The sequence below is a fragment of the Pagrus major genome, chromosome 11 (assembly GCF_040436345.1).
Source record: "Pagrus major chromosome 11, Pma_NU_1.0".
In the NCBI taxonomy this organism is placed as follows: Eukaryota; Metazoa; Chordata; class Actinopteri; order Spariformes; family Sparidae; genus Pagrus; species Pagrus major.
Genome location: NC_133225.1, coordinates 11,895,786 through 11,921,506, shown reverse-complemented (window position 1 = coordinate 11,921,506; position 25,721 = coordinate 11,895,786). Strand labels below are relative to the sequence as shown.

Genomic DNA, 25,721 nt, shown 5'->3' with positions numbered 1-25,721 from the left:
TCATGTCATTCACCTTTTATGTTTGCTTTGCATTTTGTATTCATGACACTTTTGTATTTACTGTTTTTGTTTTGTTCTGAGCCTTTTTGCACCCCTGTTTCTCTGTGTATGAATATTTTTATTCCACGTAGTTTTTAGGGGTTCCACATGAGTGATTGGCATTTGATTGTTTGTAAATCCATTTATTTTTTGCTCTTGTTTATGTCACATGCATCTATAAATATACAAACAAAATGATGTTAATTATCCTCTTCATTCTGTTGTCTTTGTCAGCGTTGACTTTTAATGTCTGCATTTTGTTTTTCTTGGCCTTTAATGTATCTCTCCCTGCTTTTGACTACTAAATTGACTAAACATTTAATATTAAGTGAACTTTATTTGGATGAATTTAACATACATGCAACAACATGGCTCTTTGGTGTGGATCTACTTGACACAGAAACTTCAAACATCGCTCTGAATTGTGTGACAGACTAGCTGAACCACAGGATACTATAGACCAGAGACGTACACACAATAACTAAAGGGCCCTCTTCAACAAATTAAATAAATACACGTATGTTATTTTTAATAACATCTATGACATCATTGGGAACTTTTTGCTTTGCCTGAATGAACATGATGCTCTTTTTTCTTGTCCTAATGTAGGTGATTTACTTTACAGTAGGATTAATTTATTCTCATTAATCATTGAATTAGAGTCAACGTACCGATACAGATGCGATTTTTGTTGTTTTTATTCTTTATTTAAATTGTCTTCATACCCACTCTGTGTCATGGAGCTTAAAGCTGTTCAACATTGTAACAGGCCCTTCACTCTGGTTAGCTGAGGTTACATAGCTTTATGCTAAGGAGACACCGAGCTATACAGTAAATTCAATTATAATAATGACATTGTTAAAATCTTTATAAAGCTCTGTTTCTTTTTCTGTTCATTCACACGTTCACTGTTTTTTAATCTTCTTCTTTCTGTAATAAAGTCTCTGTTAACAAGTGTGACCTACTACTGACCTGCTTCTCGGACTAAAGTCACATGAATGAATATTTTCCAACACAAGCCAGTTACAGTAGCTCTACTGCATCCTACATCTAATACACCCAAAGGCAGTTTGTGGATATGTTGCTGGAAAAAACAACTAAAATGCCATTTGTGTCTTCAGAAGAAGAAAAGAGAAAACAATATTTGAAACATTTTTTTATTTTGCTTTGCGTTAAGGAGCAAACACTGACAGAGCGACTCAGACGCGACTACACCTCCTAAATACAATGAAGGTATGCTGAAGCAAAGCTTTGTGTAAGGTTGTTGCATTTAACAACCGTTTTGCCTGAGAATCGTGTCGATCCAGGGACGGAACTTGGACACGTCCGTGTAGATATTGGGAAAGCGTTGGTCCCTACAATCTGGATCTCCGAAATTTACAACACCAGCAGCCATCCCGTTGCACACCAGAGGACCACCAGAATCACCCTGTAAAATGGAAATATCTTGATATTTTGATCCAAAAAAATATGTAATATGTTCATAAACTTTCCAAAAACAGACAAAAAACTTACATGGCAGGCCCCATTGAGTGTTCGATATCCACCTGCACAGATGACATTGGCAGGAAGATGAGGAATCCATTTAGAGTTAGACCATTGCCATCTACAGACGTTCTGGTTGACAACAGACACATGCACCACTCTCAGGTCATCAACACTGACATGATTACTGTCTTCGGTCCAACCCCATCCAGCTACATGGCACATTTGGTTGTCTTTTACGTTCATGTTAGCAAGGGGGAGTCCAATGCGTTGTATTCTTCTGCCCACGGGAACACTCTCATTTAGCTAGAGACACAAAATCAGAAAGAAGAAATCAAAAACTATCTTTCTGACCATGGTCTCATTCTTAGTGAGGCTTCAGCTAAACAGCTTTGGTAACACTGTGTCTTGGCTAGAATTTCAATGTAAATCATTATATTTCAGGGACACTTTACCCTCACAGGGAAACTGTTTGAAATTTATTGACGCGTTTTTTTTTTAACCACAGCTTAAATGCATCTAATTTGACTGTAAAAATACATAATGTCATCTAGAACAAATGGGCTGAATGAATATATGCTTACTTTGAGGAGCATGATGTCACTTCCTGTTCTGACCTCCTGATAATGAGGGTGTTTGCATCTCCGCACAATGTTTCTCACTGTCCCAGTGTTTCTGAGATTGTGGGTACCCATAACAACTCTCACCAGTCCACTGCAAAAAGTTGGAATTGAGAGATCGTCAGTAGATTTTCTCAGGTTGTTTTGCCAACAACAAAACAAAGCAACAGATTATACATTTCTTTTGAAAAAAATGTAATAAAAATAGAAAACCAGTAATAATATATTTCTTATTTATTAAAAAATGTGCGTTTATGAGTGTTGAAGTCTTTTTGAAATTGATTTGTAATTACATGGATCAAAGATTGCTGGAAGATAACTCACGGTGCGCAGCAGTGAGCACAAAGTTTTCTCCGATGAGGGATCCTCCACAGTCATGAATACCATTGTTGTACTGCAACGAGGCCATATACAGCATCGAGTTCTCCCGGACTTTTACCCCATTTATGATTTTAGCTGCAAGTGCTGCAAAAATGAATTAAAATCAAAATTAACTATTTATCTCATTCAATGGAATTAATGAAAATATTATGTTAGCTTACCATTTCGTCTGAGACATGTCAGAACATGAAAGAGCACAAGTTTGTGCAGAGCATGCATGATGGCAGCAAGTCAACTGACCGGTCCTCTTGGGGGTGCAAAGATGACCCTTTTATACAGAGTTTTGCTTCGTTTGCATTTGTGGTCATCATCTATTTTAACTTGACTTCTAACCACGTCCTGTGTGCAATGGAAAATGCAAAGGTTTGCAACTTGTGTTATCTTTGCACGATCTTGTTTATCGGCTGAAGCACATACTTTATACAATCAGTACATGATAAGTATAACAATTAATGTATAACACATTAGTTAATTCTTCTTCTTCTTACTTTGCTGTGTTACAGTTACTCTTAATAAAATGACTGCTTGCAGATCTGGTGGTGCTGCAGGGTGAAGCACATGTAGGCTGTGATGGATCATTGTATAAATCTTTTTTCCCTTTTCATTTTTCATTTTTCATTTGCATTTCCTTGACATGTTTTTTCTGGACCTTTTTGGACCTTCTTGTCACATTAAATGAGTTTTTATTGAATTGAATCTAACAGGTGAAAACCACATATGCAACTTTGTAGAAATACTTGCCACAGCCGTCTGAGACATTTCTTTGTAATCTACAGACTGGGTGAGACATAGGAACCACAGTTTCCACAGTCAGATATGAGCTTTCGTGTGCTCACAGTTGTGAAACAAATGCTCTAGTTAGAACATGTAGGGGAGAACGAACATACACAGACAGCAATATTTTAATATTGCTGTCAAAATAACAATATGTAATATAAAATGCATTGAAAATACACTCATACTGTCATTAATTTTTTTCAAACTTGAATTTGGCATTTAATAAGTAACACATTTACATTTGTTATATTAACTATATTCAGTGTTAAACAGATCTGACTACATCATTCAGTGTTTTCTCTCTACAAATCTACAATTAGGTAAGTATCAACAAATGTAGTATTTATTGTACATAAATGCAAGCTGATGCTGCCTAGTTAGCACGTCTTTATAATCAGCAGAGAGCCCCATGAGTCATGTCATAGTTTCTCTGCTTTTTGACCATTAGTGGGCGCTGCATCATCAGATGCTACAGCTACAGTCTTCTCTATCAGATGTGTTACAGAACAAAACCATTACCTTAAGAGAGAGTTGTACGTGGGGTCGTTGCAGCCTGATGTTTCTATGTTAGCAAGTGCCAACATGTCTGTCTTCTATGAGTCATTCCTAGAAGTCCCCTGTGAGCCTGACTCTGTCCAAAAGGTGACAAAATCCACCTAGCAGCACCTCAAAAGCTCACTAATCCATGTTTTATCTCATTTATTGTAATCCATACAAAAACCAAAATCTCAGACTTTGTAAAAAGAAATGTTTCTTTGGAAGTATTCCTCTCTACAACTTTTTGTTTACCTTGTATGTCTTTATAAATCTGCAAAGTAGATATTAAGTCTGGTTGTGCAATCTCTTTACAGCAGGATTTACTTTCTTGTACACACACTCAAAGACACAAGAAAGGTTTTCTTTGATGTGGATCTACTTGACACACCCTGCTGACATATTCATTTGAATTCTGTGACAAACCACAGAAACCACAGTTTCCTCATTTAGATTTGAACATCAGTGTTCTCACAGACGCCGTTATGAAACGTGATCGAGTTAAATTTCTTTCATTATTAGCAGCTTACGGTTGCTATTAGTACTCACTAGTAGTTGTCTGTTAATGTTTCATTTGATCAGAATCCAAAATATGTTAAAGGTGAAGTGTTGGAAAATGTTATTGAGTTGTGCAAACATGAACATCTGTACTAAAACAAATACACATCCAAGAGCCAGACACATACACAGACTCAGGTAGGAATTCTACATAAAACTTACCTTTTAGAAAGAAAACCATATATATAGTTTTTTAAATACCATTTCTTTATTCAGATGAAGAATTTAAATGAATCAATAGCTCTTTATTTTGCATTTCATATAAAGACCAAACACTGACAGACTGACTAAAACATGGCAGAACCTCCACAATAATAATAGTTATATAATATAAAAGTTTTATTCATAGAACAGGTTTGAAGCAAAAGGCACAAAGAGATTTCCAAAGAAATGAGAAAGTATGTCAGATGTTAAGACAGGCGATTGTGTTGAAGTGAAACACATTTTTACAGAACTTGGAGGCAGCGACAGTGTCAGCCGAACTGCTGCTAAGTGAGAATGGATGACATACGTAGTATGTACAACAGGACAATTCAGCTAAATAAAGCAGTCTTAACATACAAAGACACGCTGACACGCTGGCGCAGCCATGTATTGCGTCTGACTGACGAAATCATCTGGCAGCAGGTAGCGTGAAGACCAGAGCTCATCAGCAGAAGCTGATTGCCAACCTGCTGCAGGTGCATGTTTGTCAGCAGCTCTGGTGAATGGAAAGCTCCGCCCAGCCTCTCAGTGCACCTCTGCAAGTACAACAGAAAAACAAACCCCAAAACACAAAATCTCCGCCACGGAATAAAGACAGAGTGTAACATTCTTGTCCTTATCTTGACTGTGTGTACTGTTTATATTTTGACCTGTAAAGCACCAAATATTTAGTCCACTTCATTTAGATAAATTTAACACAGATGCAACACTAAGGCTTGTCTGTGTGGATCTACTTGACACAGCTCCCTCAAACACTGCTTTGAATTGTGTGACAGACTAACTGAACCAGAGGATACAGTAGACCAGAAACGTACAGGTAATAGCAAAAGAGAAATATGTTAATTTTTACTGTATCGGGGACATCGTTTAGATTTTTTTTTCCTTTGGCCTAAATGAACATGTTGCAAGATGTTCTTTGTCCTAATGGAGGTGATTTACTGCACACGAGGAGGACTGTTTCATTTTTAATTGATTCTCATTAATCATTGAATTAGTGTTAATGCACTGATACATTTGTTTTTCTTGTTTCTATTCTTTATTTAATGGTCTTTCACCCAGACCGTATTCTGGAGCTCATAGCTGCTTAACATTGTAGCAGGACCTTCATTCTGGAGAGCTGAGGTTACATTAGGAGGCACTGAGCTATAAAGAAACGTAAATAATGATGATATGATAATAATTGTTGAAAGGTTTAAATAGCTCTGTCTCTTCTCCGGTTTGGTTAATTCACATGTTTATTAATTGTTCATCTTTTCACCACACTGCTTCTCTAATGATGTGCCTTTCTGTAATAAAGTCTCTGTTAACAAGTGTTCATCACTGACCTGCTTCTCTGACTAAAGTCAAATGAATGAATATTTTCCAACACAAGCCAGTTACAGTAGCTCTACTGCATCCTACATCTAATTCACCCAAAGACAGTTTGTGGATATGTTGCTGGAAAAACAACTAAAATGCCATTTGTGTCGTCAGATGAAGGAAAGAGAAAACAATATTTGAAACATTTTTTTATTTTGCTTTGCGTTAAGGAGCAAACACTGACAGAGCGACTCAGACACGTCCACACCTTCTAAATACAATGAAGGTATGCTGAAGCAAAGCTTTGTGTAAGGTTGCTGCATTTAACAACCATTTTGCCTGAGAATCTGGTCGATCCAGGGACGGAACTTGGACACATCCGTGTAGACATTGGGAAAGCGTTCGTCCCTACAACTTGGATCCCCGAAAGATACAACACCAGCAGCCATACCGTTGCACACCAGAGGACCACCAGAATCACCCTGTAAAATGGAAATATTTTGATATTTAGATCCAAAAAATATGTAATGTGTTTGTAAACTATCCAAAAACAGACAGAAAGCTTACCTTGCAGGCTCCTTTGAGTGTTCGATATCCACCTGCACAGATGACATTGGCAGGAAGACGACCAATCAATTGAGACCATTGCCGTCTACAGACGTTCTGGTCAATGACAGACACACCCACCACTCTCAGGTCAGTAACACCTCTACCAGTTTCGGTCCTACCCCATCCAGCTACATGGCACTTTTGGTTGGGTCGTAGGTTCATGTTAGGAGGGGGAAGTCGAATGCGTCGTATTGTTCCACCCTCTGGAACACTCTGAGACAGCTGGAGACACAAAACCAGAATGTAGAAATGAACAGTGTCTGAACATGGTTTTACTCTTCATCAGGCTTCAGTTAGACAATCACTAGAAGTCGGAGCTGATGAATCTTTTAAATGAAAGTTAACTCTACAATATAACAGCTTTGATAGAATTTGTCTTGGCTAGAATTTCAGGGACATTTGAATTTGATATTTGTTTCTTGCCACTTTTGACATTTACCCTCACAGGAAAAAAAATAAGCAAAACTTAAATGCATCTAATTTGACTGTAAACACACAAGACATCATCTGGGACAAATGGACTGAAAGAATATATGCTTACTTTGAGGAGCATGATGTCACTTCCTGTTGTGACCTGACGATAATCAGGGTGTTTGCATCTCTGCACAATGTTCCTCACTGTCCCAGTGTTTCTGAGATTGTGGGTGCCAAAAACAACCTTCACCAGTCCGCTGCAAAAAGTTAGAATTGAGAGGTTGTCAGTAGATTTTCTCAGGTTGTTTTGCCAACAACGAAACAAAGCAACAGATTATACATTTCTTTTGAAAAAAGTGAGTTTTTTTTAACTTTAAATTAGAAAAAAACAATTGCTGGAAGATGAAACTTAACTCACTCATTATCACAGTGCGCAGCAGTGAGGACAAAGTTGTCGCTGATGAGGGAGCCTCCACAGAAACGATGACCATTGTAGTTTTGCAACGAGGCCATATACAGCATCCGGTTCCGTGGAGCAATTTGCCCGTTTATGATTTCACTCCCAAGTGCTGGAAACATAAGAAAAAGAAGTGACGTAAATATTAGTTAACATCACATTGGCAGGCTGGAGAAAAGCAGTCAGATTGAGCAGCTTACCGTTCGGTCCGAGACATGTCAGAGCATGAAAGAGCAGAAACTTCTGCAGAGCACGCATCATGGCGGCAGGAGCCTCAACCTGTTGCTTTGGGGTTGTGAGTCAAGTCGACCCTTTCATACAACAGTGTTTGATCCGCTTTATGTTGACTTCTGGCCACATCATTTGGCAATGCCATTTTGCAAGTTTGCGAAACATCATTGATCATGTGATTAGTAGGTGTCATCATAGTTAGTGTGACACTTTTATACATTCTTCCTTCTTTTGTTCATGTGATAACTATTCATATTGTATACATTTTGTATAGACAGCACTAAATACAGTGAGCGTCTAGAGCTGTTGTTCACTGAGAAGTCCTCTGTTTTTTCTGTGTTGGGTGCAGGATGACATCTAGCTTTGACTTTGTTTTTCCTTCTTTTATCCAGACTGACTTTGAGACCTTGGCCTTTGTCTCCATCGCCAGCACTTTGTACCTCAGGCTAATCTATACCTTACATTGTTTCTGTGTCAGTGAGGCTATGCAGTTGTTTGGCACGTGTCGAAGTCAGTAAAGACATTTACTGTCTAGCAGCCTTGCTATTTTTTGCTTACTTTTTGCAGATTTATCTCTATCAGTATTACCCAGCCAAATGAGCAGTTTGACCTGGGTAACGTGCTTCAACTTTCTAATAAGGAACCCTTTATTAAAAGTTCAAACAAATCATTCATTAATGCTTTATAAATGAGTTATACATTATTATTAAGAGCGATGTTTGGGTTGCCATGGTGTTTATCCTCCCCCTGCATGACATGTGCTTTTTTTAAAAAAAATCTAATTCTTTAGTTTGTTAGACATCTTCTATTAGATCACTTAGCCAATAGAAAAGCTCTGCAGAGTATCTTGACCAAAGTCCATATTTTCTTATTTTCTTAATTTTTTTTCTGTGTTCTTGATGTTTCTGGGCATCGACAATTCTGAAAAAAGATACTGAGAAACATGCTATTTTTCTTGGATGGCTCGCCAACCCAAAGCATCGGTACTTGATGACCTGGGAATGAGGCTCAACAATCAGCTATCTTTCATCTTTGAATTGTGTTTTTCCAACAGCAACGGATAAATCCTGCATAGTATCCCTTTAAAGTCCACATTACCTGAAAAGCAAATATATTCAAGTCATTAATGATTGGCAGAGAGAAAATTCTTACTCAGTTGTGGTTTAATAAATCTTGCAAAGTGTTTTTTCACTTTCCTCTTTTCAGCATGTTACATCAGGTTTGAGTTCAAAAGAATTCTTAAGAAACAATGTGGTTTTCTAGTGAAACATTCTGCAGTTTCTCAGCTGTGTGGGATTTAAAGTATCATTTTAAAAAATGTATTAAACGATGACGAGTGTACTTATTGCCACATTTGGAGGGACAGAATATGAAGTACCTTGACAACAGAACACTCAGCAAGAAAGAACAGCCTTTCAGTAACACTGTTGAGTTTGTGTTGAGCTCAAGTGAACAATGGAAAAAGAAGAAATGCACTTGTTTTATTCATTTAAATCCCATTTTATATCTCCACAAAGCAAAGAAAGTATGCTGAAGCCAAACTCCTCGTAGGATCTTTTTGTCAGTCGTGGTTTGAGTTTTTGGTTGAATTATTTCCTGTTTTATTTTGTAATTCTCTCCTTTCTCTCCTTCTCTCCTCTGTCCTGTTTCCCCATGTCGTCTCCTGTGTTCCTGCCTGTGTTCCCTGTGCTTCTTTGGTTTGTACGTTATTTAGTTTTTGTACTTGACCTCAGCGTTTTGTTCTTTACCCTGCCTGCCTCTTGAGTGTCTTGCGTTTGTGTCCTCACTATCTTTGCTGCGTGTTACAGTATGAACTGACCATAATATGGACCTGACAGAGACTATGTCTCTAGTGGAGCAGTTTAAGGAGGTCTGTTCCATTTTCAAAGGACTGAACTCTGCCATCACAGGGTCTTTGGACGTAGAATACAGGCTATTTGTTTACAGCCTTATGGAAAGGACACTTTTGTTATGACCCAGGCTGTTGGTCTTTCCATTGGAGACTCACAATGTAACAGTAATTACTGACCTCAAGAAGAGCCTCCAGTCTCAGCTAGCCAACAGCCTGCTAGCTTCCTGCCCAGCTCATTGTACCAGAGCCTCCACTGCCCAGCACCCCAGCTCAGACTTCCTTTTGTATTTGCCTTTTGCATTTCTTAGAGACCTCAGCTTTGTTATAAAAGATTACCTTTTGTTCTTTACCCTGCCTGCCTCCAGAGTGTCTTGTGTTTGGGTCCTCACTATTTTGCTGCACGTAACAGAGTTAACTTTGTTTGAGACCTCTCTGATCCAGGGAAGGAACTTTGACATATGTGACATGACTCCACTCTCTGTCTTCTTCCCTTCATGTCATTCACCTTTTATGTTTGCTTTGCATTTTGTATTCATGACACTTTTGTATTTACTGTTTTTGTTTTGTTCTGAGCCTTTTTGCACCCCTGTTTCTCTTTGTATGAATATTTTTATTCCACGTAGTTTTTAGGGGTTCCACATTAGTGATTGGCATTTGATTGTTTGTAAATCCATTTATTTTTTGCTCTTGTTTATGTCACATGCATCTATAAATATACGAACAAAATGATGTTAATTATCCTCTTCATTCTGTTGTCTTTGTCAGCATTGACTTTTAATGTCTGTATTTCGTTTTTCTTGGCCGTTAATGTATCTCTCCCTGCTTTTGACTACTAAGTTGACTAAACATTTAATATTAAGTAAACTTTATTTGGATGAATTTAACATACATGCAACAACATGGCTCTTTGGTGGGGATCTACTTGACACAGAAACTTCAAACATCGCTCTGAATTGTCTGACAGACTAGCTGAACCACAGGATACTATAGACCAGAGACGTACACACAGTAACTAAAGGGCCCTGTTGAACAAATTAAATAAATACACGTATGTTATTTTTAATAACATCTATGACATCATTGGGAACTTTTTCTTTTGCCTGAATAAACATGATGCTCTTTTGTCTTATCCTAATGTAGATGATTTACTGTGCAGTAGGATTAATTTATTCTCATTAATCATTGAATTAGAGTTAATGCACTGATACAGATGTGATTTTTGTTGTTTTTATTCTTTATTTAAATTGTCTTCATACCCGCTCTGTATCATGGAGCTTAAAGCTGTTCAACATTGTAACAGGCCCTTCACTCTGGTTAGCTGAGGTTACATAGCTTTATGCTGAGGAGACACCGAGCTATACAGTAAATTCAATTATAATAATGATATTTTTAAAATCTTTATAAAGCTCTGTTTCTTTTTCTGTTCATTCACACGTTCACTGTTTTTTAATCTTTTCAGCACACTGCTTCTCTAATAATGTGCCTTTCTGTAATAAAGTCTCTGTTAACAAGTGTGTCCTACTACTGACCTGCTTCTCGGACTAAAGTCACATGAATGAATATTTTCCAACACAAGCCAGTTACAGTAGCGCTACTGCATCCTACATCTAATTCACCCAAAGACAGTTTGTGGATATGTTACTGCAAAAACAACTAAAATGCCATTTGTGACTTCAGAAGAAGAAAAGAGAAAACAATATTTGAAACATTTTTTTATTTTGCTTTGCGTTAAGGAGCAAACACTGACAGAGCGACTTAGACACGACTACACCTCCTAAATACAATGAAGGTATGCTGAAGCAAAGCTTTGTGTAAGGTTGTTGCATTTAACAACCATTTTGCCTGAGAATCTGGTCGATCCAGGGACGGAACTTGGACACGTCCGTGTAGATATTGGGAAAGCGTTCATCCCCACAACCGCGATTTCCGTAAGATACAACACCAGCAGCCATCGCGTTGCACACCAGAGGACCACCAGAATCACCCTGTAAAATGAAAACATCTTGATATTTTGATACAAAAAATATGTAATGTGTTCATAAACTTTCCAAAAACAGACAGAAAACTTACATTGCAGAATCCTCTGAGTGTTTGATATCCACCTGCACAGATGACGTTGGCAGGAATCCTATACCACTGCCGTCTACAGACATTCTGGTCGACGACAGACACACCCACCACTCTCAAGTCATCAGCAGCTGTACCAGCTTCGGTCACTCCCCATCCAGCTACATGGCACATTTGATTGGGTTGTAGGTTCATGTTAGGAGGGGGAAGAGGAACGTGTCGTATTGTTTGAGTCTCTGGAACACTCTGAGACAGCTGGAGACACAAAATCAGAATGTAGAAATGAACAGTGTCTGAACATGGTTTTACTCTTCATCAGGTTTCAGTTAAAAAATCACTAGAAGTTTGAGCTGATGAATCTTTTAAATGAAAGTTAACGTTACATTATAACAGCTTTGATAGTGCTGTGTCTTGGCTAGAATTTCAGGGACATTCGAATTTGATATTGTTTTTTTGCCACTTTTGACATTTACCCTCACAGGAAAAAAACAAGCAAAACTTAAATGCATCTAATTTGACTATAAACACACAACACGTCATCTGGGACAAATGGGCTGAAATAATATATGCTTACTTTGAGGAGCATGATGTCACTTCCTGTTGTGTAATGCCGATAATGAGGGTGTTTGCATATCTGCACAATGCTTCTCACTGTCCCAGTGTTTCTGAGATTGTGGGTGCCAAAAACAACCCCCACCAGTTCACTGCAAAAAGTTAGAATTGAGAGGTCATCAGTAGATTTTCTCAGGTTGTTTTGCCAACAACAAAACAAAGCAACAGATTATACATTAATTTTGAAAACAGTGAGTTTATGTAACTGATAACTTTGAATTAAAAATAAATAATTTCTGGAAGATGAAACTTAACTCACCCATAATCATTACAGTGCGCAGCAGTGAGGACAAAGTTGTCGCTGATGAGGGAGCCTCCACATACATGTCCACCTCTGGTCTGCAATGAGGCCATATACAGCAACTGGTGCTGTGTAGCAATTTGCCCGTTTATGATTTCACTCCCAAGTGCTGAAAACATGAGAAGAAAATGAAGAGACGTTAAAATAAGTTAACATCACATTGGCAGGCTGGAGAAAAGCAGTCAGCTTGAGCAGTTTACCATTCAGTCCGAGACATGTCAGAGCATGAAAGAGCAGAAACTTCTGCAGAGCACGCATCATGGCGACAGGAGCCTCAACCTGTTGCTTTGGGGTTGTCAGTCAAATCGACCCTTTCATACAACAGTGTTTGATCCGCTTTATATTGACTTCTGGCCACATCCTTTGGCAATGCCATTTTGCAAGTTTGTGAAACATTATGATCATGTGATTATTAGGTGTCATCATAGCCAATATGACACTTACTTTTATACATTCTTCCTTCTTTTGTTCATGTGATAACTATTCATATTGTATCCATTTTGTATAGACAGCATTAAATACAGTGAGCATCTACAGCTGTTGTATGCTGAGAAGTCCTCTTTGTTTTTTCTGTGTTGGGTGCAGGATGGCATCTAGCTTTGACTTTGAATTTGGTTTTCCTTCTTTTATCCAGACTGACTTTGAGACCTTGACCTTTGTCTCCATCGCTATCGCTCTATCAGTATCACCCAGCCAAATGAGCAGTTTGACCTGGGTAACGTGCTTCAACTTTGGAATAAGGAACCCTTTATTAAAAGTTCAAACAAATCATTCATTAATGCTTTATAGACGAGTTATACTTTATTATTTAGAGCGATGTTTGGGTTGCCATGGTGTTTATCCTCCCCCTGTATTATTTAGTTTGTTAGACATCTTCCATTAGACCACCTAGCCAATGGAAAAGCTCTGCAGAGTATCTGGACCAAAGACTGTATTTTCTTATTTTCTTAGTATTTTTCTGTGTTCTTGATGTTTCTGGGCATCGACAATTCTGAAAAAAGATACTGAGAAAGATGTTATTTTTTCATATATATTGCCAACCTAAAGCATCAGTACATGACGACCTGGGAATGAGGCTCAACAATCAGCTATCTTTCACCTTTGAATTGTGTTTTTACTAACAGCAATGGATAAATCCTGCATAGTATCCCTTTAAAGTCTACATTGCCTGAAAAGCAAATATATTCAATATTCATCTTAATGATTGGCAGAGAGAAAATTCTTACTCAGTTGTGGTTTAATAAATCTTGCAAAGTGTTGTTTCACTTTCCGCTTTTCAGCGTGTTACATCAGGTTTGAGTTCTAAAGAATTCTTAAGAAACAATGTGGTTTTCTAGTGAAACGTTCTGCAATTTCTCAGCCGTGTGGTGTTGAAAGTATCATTTTCAAAAATGTATTCAACGTTGATGAGTTTACTTATTGCCACTTTTGGAGGGACAGAATATGAAGTACATTGACAACAGAACACTCACGCCTTTCAGTAACACTGTTGAGCTCAAGTGAACATTGGAAAAAGAAGAAATGCACTTGTTTTATTCATTTAAATCCCATTTTATATCTCCACAAAGCAAAGAAAGTATGCTGAAGCCAAACTCCTCGTAGGATCTTTTAGTTAGTCGTGGTTTGAGTCTTTGGTTGAATTATTTCCTGTTTTATTTTGTAATTCTCTCCTTTCTCTCCTTCTCTCCTCTGCTCTGTTTCCCCATGTCGTCTCCTGTGTTCCTGACTGTGTTCCCTGTGCTTCTTTGGTTTGTACGTTATTTAGTTTTTGTACTTGACCTCATTGTTTTGTTCTTTACCCTGCCTGCCTCTTGAGTGTCTTGCGTTTTTGTCCTCACTATCTTTGTTGCATGTTACAGTACGAACTGACCATAATATGGACCTGACAGAGACTATGTCTCTAGTGGAGCAGTTTAAGGAGGTCTGTTCCATTTTCAAAAGACTGAACTCTCATATGGAAAGGACACTTTTGTTATGACTCAGGCTGTTGGACTCGCCATTAGAGGGTCAGAATGTAACTTTGTTGTGTCTTGTGTTAGGGCTCTTACTACTGTGCTGCACGCAGTGCTGGTCCTGATCAATTTGGTGTCCTAGGCAAGATTTTGGCTGGCGCCCCCTTGCATCGCAGTCAATTTCACAATCAATTTTCATACACTCACACAGAAATTACATGTATGTATTCAAGATTTTATTTCTTTTAAGTCAAAAATATCACACCAAATAAAAACTGAAGAAAAAAAACAAGTGATAAATTAAAAATACAATATAAATAATGTATTGCACAAACATATTAAAGAATATTCTATTTACATACAAAATAAAAACAGTCTGTATTCTTTGGGAGGAAACCTTTTGCAGCACAAGCAGTGCAAGCTATCATTCTTTTTTGAGTACATCAGCCAGCTTCTTTTGATTTTTCCCCACTGACTAAGACTCTGGTAAAAAAAGTCATGTGGACACTTTCTCCCATCTTTGTTTTTGGGAAATGTGTAACTGTTTTTTATTTGAAATGGTCCTCTGTCAACTAACTCCTTTCTTACTTTGTCAGTTAGAAGACATGGCCAGTCAACAGGGTCTATTGGTGCAGCCTTTAGTCCTGATGCTGTGTCACTGCTGTGCTGAGGTAGAGGACAGGAGCACTTGATGCTGTGTCACTGGGGCTGGTGGTGAAATATTTTAAAAGTGTATCTGAAGAGAGAAGAGAAGTATATGTGACCACTGGATGTTACATTTTAATAAAAAACAGATGCTTGGTGTGTGCTATACATAAGACTAATATAGACTAATAATGAAAATACGATGAGATTCATTCAACTTTATCGTCATTACTATGCAATTCAGTCTAACCAGAGTGCAAAAAGCAGTGACAAGTGCAGTGACATATATATATATATATGTAGCCTATGAATGATATGGAAAAGCTAAGGTATGTAGTAATAACAGTAATACACTATAACTGCACTTTAAAACTGATGTAAACTTTAACAAACATAAACTGTGACACAATAAACCAAAGTCTTACAACTGCCCTATTACTTATAAAGTGGATGGAAAACTAATAGCATTTTAACTGACATACAAGCAGGAAAACACAGCCAACAGGTTAAAATAACACCTGAACAGGCCTGACGTTAACTTTCCAAATGTCCCTGATGAATTTAAGGTGGAGTAACATTAACTTACATCGACTCAGCTATTTACTGATTATCAAACAATGCTACTTTCGTCCGAAGTAAGCTAGCAAGTTAACACTCTGCTCCAACAACGGTAACTATGATGCATTAAACTATTCATTTCATTCGCTTCATCACATTGACGTTACTGTACCTCTTTCTTTTTCACGTGTTTCTTCCTCTTCTTTCCTTCTTTTCCTTCCCTGGGCGCCGGATGGTTTCAGTCTTTTGGACATTGTTGTTCCGTACAGTATCAATAAATGTCTCTCTTGGGTCACGGTCCAGTCAGATTCAGGCAACTCGCCTCTCGACCCCGCCCCCCCTCACAGAGGGCAGGTGCAGTGCAACGAGCCAGGAACCCAGAAAAAAGGCCTCTCCATTATTTAATAGGCTTTGCTATGAAGTTATGTTGCTGTGGGCTTATATAATATTTCAAAATAATAGTAGTAATAGCACTGGTAAAAAATTGTTGTTGTTTTTTTTTTCTCCTCCCGTTTGCGGCGCCGTGGATGACGGCGCCCTTAGCATTCGCCTATACTGCCTATGCCCAGGGCCGGCCCTGCTTCATGTCATTCACCTTTTATTTTTGCTTTGCATTTTGTATTCATGACACTTTTGTGTTTACTGTTTTTGTTTTGTTCTGAGCCTTTTTGCACCCCTGTTTCTCTGTGTATGAATATTTTTATTCCACATAGTTTTTAGGAGTTCCACATTAGTGATTTGCATTTGATTGTTTATAAATCCATTTATTTTTTGCTATTGTTTATGTCACATGCATCTATAAATATACAAACAAAATCATGTTATCCTCTTCATTCTGTTGTCTTTGTCAGCGTTGACTTTTAATGCCTGTATTTTGTTTTTCTTGGCCATTAATGTATCTCTCCCTGCTTTTGACTACTAAGTTGACTAAACATTTAATATTAAGTGAACTTTATTTGGATGGATTTAACACAGATGCAACAACATGGCTCTTTGGTGTGGATCTACTTGACACAGAAACTTCAAACATCACTCTGAATTGTGTGACAGACTAGCTGAACCACAGGATACTGTAGACCAGAGACGTACACACAGTAACTAAAGGGCCCTCTTGAACAAATTAAATAAATACACGTATGTTATTTTTAATAACATCTATGACATCATTGGAACTTTTTCTTTCGCCTGAATAAACATGATGCTCTTTTGTCTTGTCCTAATGTAGGTGATTTACTGTGCAGTAGGATTAATTTATTCTCATTAATCATTGAATTAGAGTCAATGCACCGATACAGATGTGATTTTTGTTGTTTTTATTCTTTATTTAAATTGTCTTCATACCCACTCTGTATCATGGAGCTCATAGCTGTTCAACATTGTAACAGGCCCTTCACTCTGGTTAGCTGAGGTTACATAGCTTTATGCTGAGGAGACACCGAGCTATACAGTAAATTCAATTATAATACTGATATTTTTAAAATCTTTATAAAGCTCTGTTTCTTTTTCTGTTCATTCACACGTTCACTGTTTTTTAATCTTTTCAACACGCTGCTTCTCTAATAATGTGCCTTTCTGTAATAAAGTCTCTGTTAACAAGTGTGACCTACTACTGACCTGCTTCTCGGACTAAAGTCACATGAATGAATATTTTCCAACACAAGCCAGTTACAGTAGCTCTACTGCATCCTACATCTAATTCACCCAAAGACAGTTTGTGGATATGTTGCTGGAAAAACAACTAAAATGCCATTTGTGTCGTCAGATGAAGGAAAGAGAAAACAATATTTGAAACATTTTTTTATTTTGCTTCGCGTTAAGGAGCAAACACTGACAGAGCGACTCAGACACGACTACACCTCCTAAATACAATGAAGGTATGCTGAAGCAAAGCTTTGTGTAAGGTTGTTGCATTTAACAACCATTTTGCCTGAGAATCTGGTCGATCCAGGGACGGAACTTGGACACGTCTGTGTAGACATTGGGAAAGCGTTTGTCCAAACAATCCGAGACTATGAAAGATGCAATACCAGTAGCCATCCCGTTGCACACCAGAGGACCACCAGAATCACCCTGTAAAATGGAAATATCTTGATATTTTGATCCAGAAAAATATGTAATGTGTTCATAAACTTTCCAAAAACAGACAGAAAACTTACGAAGCAGACTCCTTTGCGTGTTCGATATCCACGTGCACAGATGACATTGGCAGGAGGACGACCCATCACTTGAGACAATTGCCGTCTACAGACGTTCTGGTTGACGACAGACACACCCACCACTCTCAGGTCAGTAGCACCTCTACCAGCTTCGGTCCTACCCCATCCAGCTACATGGCACATTTGGTTGGGTCGTAGGTTCATGTTAGGAGGGGGAAGTCGAATGCGTCGTGTTGTTCGACCCTCTGGAACCCTCTGAGACAGCTAGAGACACAAAACCAGAATGTAGAAATGAACAGTGTCTGAACATGGTTTTACTCTTCATCAGGCTTCAGTTAAAAAATCACTAGAAGTTGGAGCTGATGAATCTTTTAAATCAAAGTTAACTCTATGATATAACAGCTTTGATAGTGCTGTGTCTTGGCTAGAATTTCAGGGACATTTGAATTTGATATTGCTTTTATGCCACTTTTGACATTTACCCTCACAGGAAAAAAAAAAAAAGCAAAACTTAAATGCATCTAATTTGACTGTAAACACACAAGATGTCATCTGTGACAAATGGGCTGAAAGAATATACGCTTACTTTGAGGAGCATGATGTCACTTCCTGTTGTGTGATGCCGATAATCAGGGTGTTTGCATCTCTGCACAATGTTCCTCACTGTCCCAGTGTTTCTGAGATTGTGGGTGCCAAAAACAACCTTCACCAGTCCGCTGCAAAAAGTTAGAATTGAGAGGTCATCAGTAGATTTTCTCAGGTTGTTTTGCCAACAACAAAACAAAGCAACAGATTATACATTTGTTTTGAAAACAGTGAGTTTATGTAACTTTGAATTAAAAATAAACAATTTCTGGAAGATGAAACTTAACTCACTCATCATCACAGTGTGCAGCAGTGAGGACAAAGTTGTTGCTGATGAGGGAGCCTCCACAGAAATGATGACCATTGTAGCTCTGCAACGAGGCCATATACAGCATCCGGTTCCCTGGAGCAATTTGCCCGTCTATGATTTCACTCCCAAGTGCTGAAAACATGAGAAGAAAATGAAGAGACGTTAAAATGAGTTAACATCACATTGGCAGGCTGGAGAAAAGCAGTCAGATTGAGCAGCTTACCGTTCGGTCCGAGACATGTCAGAGCATGAAAGAGCAGAAACTTCTGCAGAGCACGCATCATGGCGACAGGAGCCTCAACCTGTTGCTTTGGGGTTGTCAGTCAAGTCGACCCTTTCATACAACAGTGTTTGATCCACTTTATATTGTCTTCTGGCCACATCCTTTGGCAATGCCATTGTGCAAGTTTGCGAAACATTATGATCATGTCATTATTAGGTGTCATCATAGCCAATGTTTTTAAAAAGAGGCTCAAGACCCATCTTTTTAATCAGGCATTTAATTGAGCTCATTTAACTCTTTCTAATTACCGGCATTTTTTATTATTTATTTATTTATTTATTTATTTATTTATTTATTATTATTATTCTATTTTATATTAATTCTTAGTTAAGCCAATCCTGTTTTATTACTTACTTGTTTTATCTCAATGTTTTATTTCAATGTTTTAGTCGTTATTTATGGTCTATTTTATACATTATATTGTTCTATTCCCTCAGTTTTAGCTTCTATACCTTTTATCTTATTTTACTGTTTTAGCCCCTCGATTCTCCAGTGTTTCCTCCTGGGGGCCTACCACACCGGGAGTTGCTTCTGGTCCACCGTTGGGGGTGCTGTCCCGAGGACGGCCCTGGCCGGAGTGGCGGGAGAGCTTTACGCCTTGGTGTGGAGCCTCCTGTCTACCTGGGCTGGGGCGGTCCTTTTGGTGGCGCCCCTGCAGTCATGGACCTTGATTCCTCTCGGTGTGCACGGCCCCCAAAGGTAGCTGTTCCTCACCTCTGATCTTTGTGCCGAGCCATGTCTCCTTAGCAATAACTAGTGTATGTCTGTGGGTGTGTGTATGTTTGTGTGTGTGGGGGTGTATGTATGTCAGTATGTCTATGTATGTACGTGAGTGTGTATGTAACTGTGTATTTGTGTGTATGTTTATGGGTGTGGGAGGCTTGGGGTTTTTATGATGTTGTCTTGCTCTGTTTGTTTGTTTTTATCCTCTGTGAGGCACTTTGTGCTGCAAAACTGCATGAAAAGTGCCATATAAATAAAGATTGATTTGATTTGATTTGAATATGACACTTACTTTTATACTTTCTTCCTTCTTTTGTTCATGTGATAACTATTCATATTGTATCCATTTTGTATAGACAGCACTAAATACAGTGAGCATCTAGAGCTGTTGTTCACTGAGAAGTCCTCTTTGTATTTTCTGTGTTGGGTGCAGGATAGCATCTAGCTTTGACTTTGTTTTTGGTTTTCCTTCTTTTATCCAGACTGACTTTAAGACCTTGGCCTTTGTCTCCATGGCTATCGCTCTATCAGTATCACCCAGCCAAATGAGCAGTTTGACCTGGGTAACGTGCTTCAACTTTGGAATAAGGAACCCTTTATTAAAAGTTCAGAAAAATCATTCATTAATGCTTTATAGATTAGTTATACTTTATTATTAAGAGCGATGTTTGGGTTGCCATGGTGTTTATCCTCCCCCTGCATGACACATGCTTTTTAAAATAAATCTAGTTATTTAGTTTATTAGACATCTTCCTTTAGACCACTTAGCCAATGGAAAAGCTCTGCAGAGTATCTGGACCAAAGTCTGTATTTTCTGATTTTCTTAGTATTTTTCTGTGTTGTTGATGTTTCTGGGCATCGACAATTCTGAAAAAAGATACTGAGAAAGATGCTATTTCTTTTATATATCTCGCCAACCCAAAGCATCGGTACATGACGACCTGGGAATGAGGCTCAACAATCAGCTATCTTTCACCTTTGAATTGTGTTTTTACTAACAGCAATGGATAAATCCTGCATAGTATCCCTTTAAAGTCTACATTGCCTGAAAAGCAGATATATTCAATATTCATCTTAATGATTGGCAGAGAGAAAATTCTTACTCAGTTGTGGTTTAATAAATCTTGCAAAGTGTTTTTTCACTTTCCTCTTTTCAGCGTGTTACATCAGGTTTGAGTTCAAAAGAATTCTTAAGAAACAATGTGGTTTTCTAGTGAAACGTTCTGCAGTTTCTCAGCTGTGTGGGATTGAAAGTATCGTTTAAAAAATGTATTAAACGTTGACGAGTGTACTTATTGCCACTTTTGGAGGGACAGAATATGAAGTACATTGACAACAGAACACTCAGCAATAAAGAACAGCCTTTCAGTAACACTGTTGAGTTTGTGTTGAGCTCAAGTGAACATTGGAAAAAGAAGAAATGCACTTGTTTTATTCATTTAAATCCCATTTTATGTCTCCACAAAGCAAAGAAAGTATGCTGAAGCCAAACTCCTCGTAGGATCTTTCAGTTAGTCATGGTTTGAGTTTTTGGTTGAATTATTTCCTGTTTTATTTTGTAATTCTCTCCTTTCTCTCCTTCTCTCCTCTGTCCTGTTACCCCATGTCATCTCCTGTGTTCCTGACTGTGTTCCCTGTGCTTCTTTGGTTTGTACGTTATTTAGTTTTTGTACTTGACCTCAGCGTTTTGTTCTTTACCCTGCCTGCCTCTTGAGTGTCTTGCGTTTGTGTCCTCACTATCTTTGCTGCATGTTACAGTACGAACTAACCATAATATGGACCTGACAGAGACTATGTCTCTAGTGGAGCAGTTTAAGGAGGTCTGTTCCATTTTCAAAAGACTGAACTCTGCCACCACAGGGTCTTTGGACGTAGAATACAGGCTTTTTGTTTACAGCCTTATGGAAAGGACACTTTTGTTATGACCCAGGCTGTTGGTCTTCCCATTAGAGACTCACAATGTAACAGTAATTACTGACCTCAAGAAGAGCCTCCTGTCTCAGCTAGCCAACAGCCTGCTAGCTTCCTGCCCAGCTCATTGTACCAGAGCCTCCACTGCCCAGCACCCCAGCTCAGACTTCCTTTTGTATTTGCCTTTTGCATTTCTTAGAGACCTCAGCTTTGTTATAAAAGATTACCTTTTGTTCTTTACCCTGCCTGCCTCCAGAGTGTCTTGTGTTTGGGTCCTCACTATTGTGCTGCACGTAACAGAGTTAACTTTGTTTGAGACCTCTCTGATCCAGGGAAGGAACTTCGACATATGTGACATGACTCCACTCTCTGTCTTCTTCCCTTCATGTCATTCACCTTTTTTGTTTGCTTTGCATTTTGTATTCATGACACTTTTGTATTTACTGTTTTTGTTTTGTTCTGAGCCTTTTTGCACCCCTGTTTCTCTTTGTATGAATATTTTTATTCCAGGTAGTTTTTAGGAGTTCCACATTAGTGATTTGCATTTGATTGTTTGTAAATCCATTTATTTTTTGCTCTTGTTTATGTCACATGCATCTATAAATATACAAACAAAATCATGTTATTTATCCTCTTCATTCTGTTGTCTTTGTCAGCATTGACTTTTAATGTCTGTATTTTGTTTTTCTTGGCCTTCTTGGCTTTTGACTGCTAAGTTGGATGAATTTCACACAGATGCAACAACATGGCTCTTTGGTGTGGATCTACTTGACACAGAAACTTCAAACATCGCTCTGAATTGTGTGACAGACTAGCTGAACCACAGGATACTGTAGACCAGAGACGTACACACAGTAACTAAAGGGCCCTCTTGAACAAATTAAATAAATACATGTATGTTATTTTTAATAACATCTATGACATCATTGGGAACTTTTTCTTTTGCCTGAATGAACATGATGCTCTTTTGTCTTTGTGGGACAGTGGCTTAAAAGGACACCCCCCTAGATATTTGTTTATTTATTTTGATATGGACTGTTTGGTAATTGTGGCTCAAAGGACAAGAGTTAGACATTGTAATCCCAGAGTTTCACCACAAGAGGGAGTTTGTGGTTTAGGGTCGCTCTTGGTCGGCGCAGGTCAATACATACATTGTGTTGTTCAGATGAAGCTCAGAGAAGAGCGCATGAGTTACAATGCTGCGTCACGTTTATGTTTACAGGAGAAAATAAACAACATACAACTCCAAGCACACTGTGGATGATTCAAGTGTGCTACATCTTGTCCTAATGTAGGTGATTTACTGTACAGTACGATTAATTGATTCTCATTAATCATTGAATTAGTGTAAATGCACTGATACATTTGTTTTTCTTGTTTCTATTCTTTATTTAATGGTCTTTTCACTCAGACCGTATTCTGGAGCTCATAGCAGCTTTACATTGTGCAGGACCTTCATTCTGGAGAGCTGAGGTTACATTAGGAGGCACTGAGCTATATAGAAACTTAAATAATGATGTTATGAAAATAATTGTTGAAAGGTTTTAATAGCTCTGTCTCTTCTCCGGTTTGGTTAATTCACATGGTCATCAATTGTTCATCTTTTCAACACACTGCTTCTCTAATAATGTGCCTTTCTGTAATAAAGTCTCTGTTAATGAGTGTGACCTACTACTGACCTGCTTCTCTGACTAAAGTCACATGAATTAATATTTTCCAACACAAGCCAGTTACAGTAGCTCTACTGCATCCTACATCTAATTCACCCAATGACAGTTTGTGGATATGTTACTGGAAAAACAACTAAAATGCCATTTGTGTCTTCAGATGAAGGAAAGAGAAAACAATATTTGAAAAAATTTTTTATTTTGCTTTGCGTTAAAGAGCAAACACTGACAGAGCGACTTAGACACGACTACACCTCCTAAATACAATGAAGGTATGCTGAAGCAAAGCTTTGTGTAAGGTTGTTGCATTTAACAACCATTTTGCCTGAGAATCTGGTCGATCCAGGGACGGAACTTGGACACATCTGTATAGACATTGGGACGGTCTGGGTCACTACAATTTTCATCTCCGTAAGATACAACACCAGCAGCTGTCCCGTTGCACACCAGAGGACCACCAGAATCACCCTGTAAAATGGAAATATCTTAATATTTTGATCCCAAAAAAATATGTAATGTGTTCATAAACTTTCCAGAAAACAGACAGAAAACTTACATAGCAGACTCCTTTGAGTGTTTGATATCCACCTGCACAGATGACATTGGCAGGAAGATGAGGAATCCATTTAGAGTTAGACCATTGCCGTCTACAGACGTTCTGGTCGACGACAGACACATTCACCCCCATCAGGTCACCAGCAGCTGTACCAGCTTCGGTCTCTCCCCATCCAGCTACACAGCACGTTTGGTTGGGTTGTAGGTTCATGTTAGGAGGGGGAAGTTGAATGCGTTGTATTGTGTCTGGAACACTCTGAGACAGCTGGAGACACAAAACCAGACTGTAGAAATGAACAGTGTCTGAACATGGTTTTACTCTTCATCAGGTTTCAGTTAAAAAATCACTAGAAGTTTGAGCTGACGAATCTTTTAAATGAAAGTTAACTCTACTATATAACAGCTTTGATAGTGCTGTGTCTTGGCTAGAATTTAAGGGACATTTGAATTTGATATTGTTTTTTGCCACTTTTGACATTTACCCTCACAGGAGAAAAAAACAAGCAAAGCTTAAATGCATCTAATTTGACTGTAAACACACAAGACATCATCTGGGACAAATGGGCTGAAAGAATATATGCTTACTTTGAGGAGCATGATGTCACTTCCTGTTGTGTGATGCTGATAATGAGGGTGTTTGCATCTCTGCACAATGTTTCTCACTGTCCCAGTGTTTCTGAGATTGTGGGTGCCAAAAACAACCCTCACCAGTCCACTGCAAAAAGTTAGAATTGAGAGATTGTCAGTAGATTTTCTCAGGTTGTTTTGACAACAACAAAACAAAGCAAAGCAAAAACAAAAAAACAAAAAAAAAAGATACATTGTTTTTGACAAAATGTGGGCTTGTATAATTTATTACTTTAAATTAAAAAAAAAAAACTGATGGAAGATGAAACTTAACTCACTAAACATCACAGTGCGCAGCAGTGAGGACGAAGTTGTCGCTGATAAGGAATCCTCCACAGAAATGAGCACCGGTGTAGTTCTGCACTGAGGCCATATACCGCATCGAGTCGTCGGCGACTTTTACCCCATTTATGATTTCACTCCCGAGTGCTGCAAAGATAAGATAAAATCAAAATTAGTTAAATGTCTCATTAAATGGAATTAATGAAAATATTCTGTTAGCTTACCATTTCGTCCGAGATATATCAGAACATGAAAGAGCAGAAAGTTGTGCAGAGCATGCATGATGGCAGCAAGTCAACTGACTGGTCCTCTTGGGGGTGCAAAGACGACCCTTTTACATACAATTTTTGCTTCGTTTGCATTTGTGATTACCAGCTATCTCATCTTGATTTCTAACCACGTCCTGTGTGCAATGGAAAATGCAAAAGGGTTGCTATCTTGTTTATCGGTTATCAGTTTCCTGCGTTGGCTTTGAGCAATACTGCCTCCCACCCAGTCATCAAACTAATAAGATAGATTAATCCCATAAATGCCATAATTAAGGATCATTACTGAGTCTGTTAATGTTTTTGATTGACCAATATGAATTTGATGAAAATCTGCTGTTGTATCATTTCAGAAACGTACGTGTTTTGTTTTGTTGTCCCCAAAGTCATAGTCTTGGTCAGACTGACTGACTGACTGTTGTCAAACTGACCTTGGCCAGTCTTGGAGGCTGTGTTCTGATTCAGTTCTGTGTGTTCACTCTCATGTCAGGCTGCCAAATCCAAACTGGGCCTTGTCCCCCGTGCTGACTCCCCCTGTAATGTAAGGCCCACTTTGCATTAAATGTGACACAATTGACCAAACAACACTCAAAGGTGCAATGTGTAAGAATATTAATTGAAAACATAAAAAAAAAAAAAAATACAATTATCAACAACATGTAAATAACAGTTCTGACGTTATGACATCTATTTATTGTGTTGCAAAGATATATGGAAGTTGGCATGGTAATCAGCTAGCCCTGACCCTGATCCAAAGCTCC

General features: G+C 38.3%; 5 protein-coding genes across 5 annotated transcripts; all 5 read right to left on the bottom strand.

The window, feature by feature from the left end:
- Window positions 1–1,309: 1,309 nt before the first annotated feature.
- On the bottom strand, window positions 1,310–2,219 carry LOC141004763 (mast cell protease 1A-like). Its single transcript, XM_073476422.1, has 3 exons — window positions 2,109–2,219; window positions 1,555–1,830; window positions 1,310–1,468 (listed from the first exon to the last, which is right to left on the bottom strand). The coding sequence occupies exons 1-3, from the start codon at window positions 2,217–2,219 to the stop codon at window positions 1,310–1,312; spliced, it is 546 nt and encodes a 181-aa protein (XP_073332523.1).
- Window positions 2,220–6,220: 4,001 nt separating this feature from the next.
- Window positions 6,221–7,635, bottom strand: LOC141004761 (granzyme B-like). The gene is made up of 5 exons (XM_073476421.1): window positions 7,578–7,635; window positions 7,339–7,489; window positions 7,048–7,177; window positions 6,465–6,728; window positions 6,221–6,379 (listed from the first exon to the last, which is right to left on the bottom strand). The coding sequence occupies exons 1-5, from the start codon at window positions 7,633–7,635 to the stop codon at window positions 6,221–6,223; spliced, it is 762 nt and encodes a 253-aa protein (XP_073332522.1).
- A 3,651-nt stretch (window positions 7,636–11,286) lies between these two features.
- Window positions 11,287–12,698, bottom strand: LOC141004760 (complement factor D-like). The gene is given in 5 exon segments (XM_073476420.1): window positions 11,287–11,445; window positions 11,531–11,782; window positions 12,102–12,231; window positions 12,390–12,549; window positions 12,641–12,698. Coding segments are annotated over 5 exon segments (759 nt in total).
- Window positions 12,699–17,426: 4,728 nt separating this feature from the next.
- Window positions 17,427–18,927, bottom strand: LOC141005410 (cathepsin G-like). Its single transcript, XM_073477256.1, has 5 exons — window positions 18,870–18,927; window positions 18,628–18,778; window positions 18,338–18,467; window positions 17,752–18,015; window positions 17,427–17,665 (listed from the first exon to the last, which is right to left on the bottom strand). Exons 1-5 carry the CDS (start codon window positions 18,925–18,927, stop codon window positions 17,507–17,509), a joined length of 762 nt encoding a protein of 253 aa, XP_073333357.1. The 3' UTR covers window positions 17,427–17,506.
- A 4,526-nt stretch (window positions 18,928–23,453) lies between these two features.
- Window positions 23,454–24,987, bottom strand: LOC141005407 (mast cell protease 1A-like). Its single transcript, XM_073477254.1, has 5 exons — window positions 24,919–24,987; window positions 24,691–24,841; window positions 24,371–24,500; window positions 23,787–24,050; window positions 23,454–23,698 (listed from the first exon to the last, which is right to left on the bottom strand). Exons 1-5 carry the CDS (start codon window positions 24,974–24,976, stop codon window positions 23,540–23,542), a joined length of 762 nt encoding a protein of 253 aa, XP_073333355.1. The 5' UTR covers window positions 24,977–24,987; the 3' UTR covers window positions 23,454–23,539.
- Between the last annotated feature and the right edge of the window lie 734 nt (window positions 24,988–25,721).

What these genes read in the sequence shown, in the direction of transcription:
- LOC141004763 (XM_073476422.1), bottom strand. Translation starts at nt 2,219, where the DNA reads ATGGGTACCCACAATCTCAGAAACACTGGGACAGTGAGAAACATTGTG. An exon ending in GTGACATCATGCTCCTCAAA is followed by an intron (nt 1,831 to 2,108) that starts GTAAGCATATAT and finishes TTGTGTCTCTAG; the next exon opens with CTAAATGAGAGTGTTCCCGT. An exon ending in CACTCAATGGGGCCTGCCAT is followed by an intron (nt 1,469 to 1,554) that starts GTAAGTTTTTTG and finishes TCCATTTTACAG; the next exon opens with GGTGATTCTGGTGGTCCTCT.
- LOC141004761 (XM_073476421.1), bottom strand. Translation starts at nt 7,635, where the DNA reads ATGCGTGCTCTGCAGAAGTTTCTGCTCTTTCATGCTCTGACATGTCTC. An exon ending in GTGACATCATGCTCCTCAAA is followed by an intron (nt 6,729 to 7,047) that starts GTAAGCATATAT and finishes TTGTGTCTCCAG; the next exon opens with CTGTCTCAGAGTGTTCCAGA. An exon ending in CACTCAAAGGAGCCTGCAAG is followed by an intron (nt 6,380 to 6,464) that starts GTAAGCTTTCTG and finishes TCCATTTTACAG; the next exon opens with GGTGATTCTGGTGGTCCTCT.
- LOC141005410 (XM_073477256.1), bottom strand. Translation starts at nt 18,927, where the DNA reads ATGCGTGCTCTGCAGAAGTTTCTGCTCTTTCATGCTCTGACATGTCTC. An exon ending in GCTGCACACTGTGATGATGA is followed by an intron (nt 18,468 to 18,627) that starts GTGAGTTAAGTT and finishes AACTTTTTGCAG; the next exon opens with CGGACTGGTGAAGGTTGTTT. An exon ending in CACGCAAAGGAGTCTGCTTC is followed by an intron (nt 17,666 to 17,751) that starts GTAAGTTTTCTG and finishes TCCATTTTACAG; the next exon opens with GGTGATTCTGGTGGTCCTCT.
- LOC141005407 (XM_073477254.1), bottom strand. Translation starts at nt 24,976, where the DNA reads ATGCATGCTCTGCACAACTTTCTGCTCTTTCATGTTCTGATATATCTC. An exon ending in GTGACATCATGCTCCTCAAA is followed by an intron (nt 24,051 to 24,370) that starts GTAAGCATATAT and finishes TTGTGTCTCCAG; the next exon opens with CTGTCTCAGAGTGTTCCAGA. An exon ending in CACTCAAAGGAGTCTGCTAT is followed by an intron (nt 23,699 to 23,786) that starts GTAAGTTTTCTG and finishes TCCATTTTACAG; the next exon opens with GGTGATTCTGGTGGTCCTCT.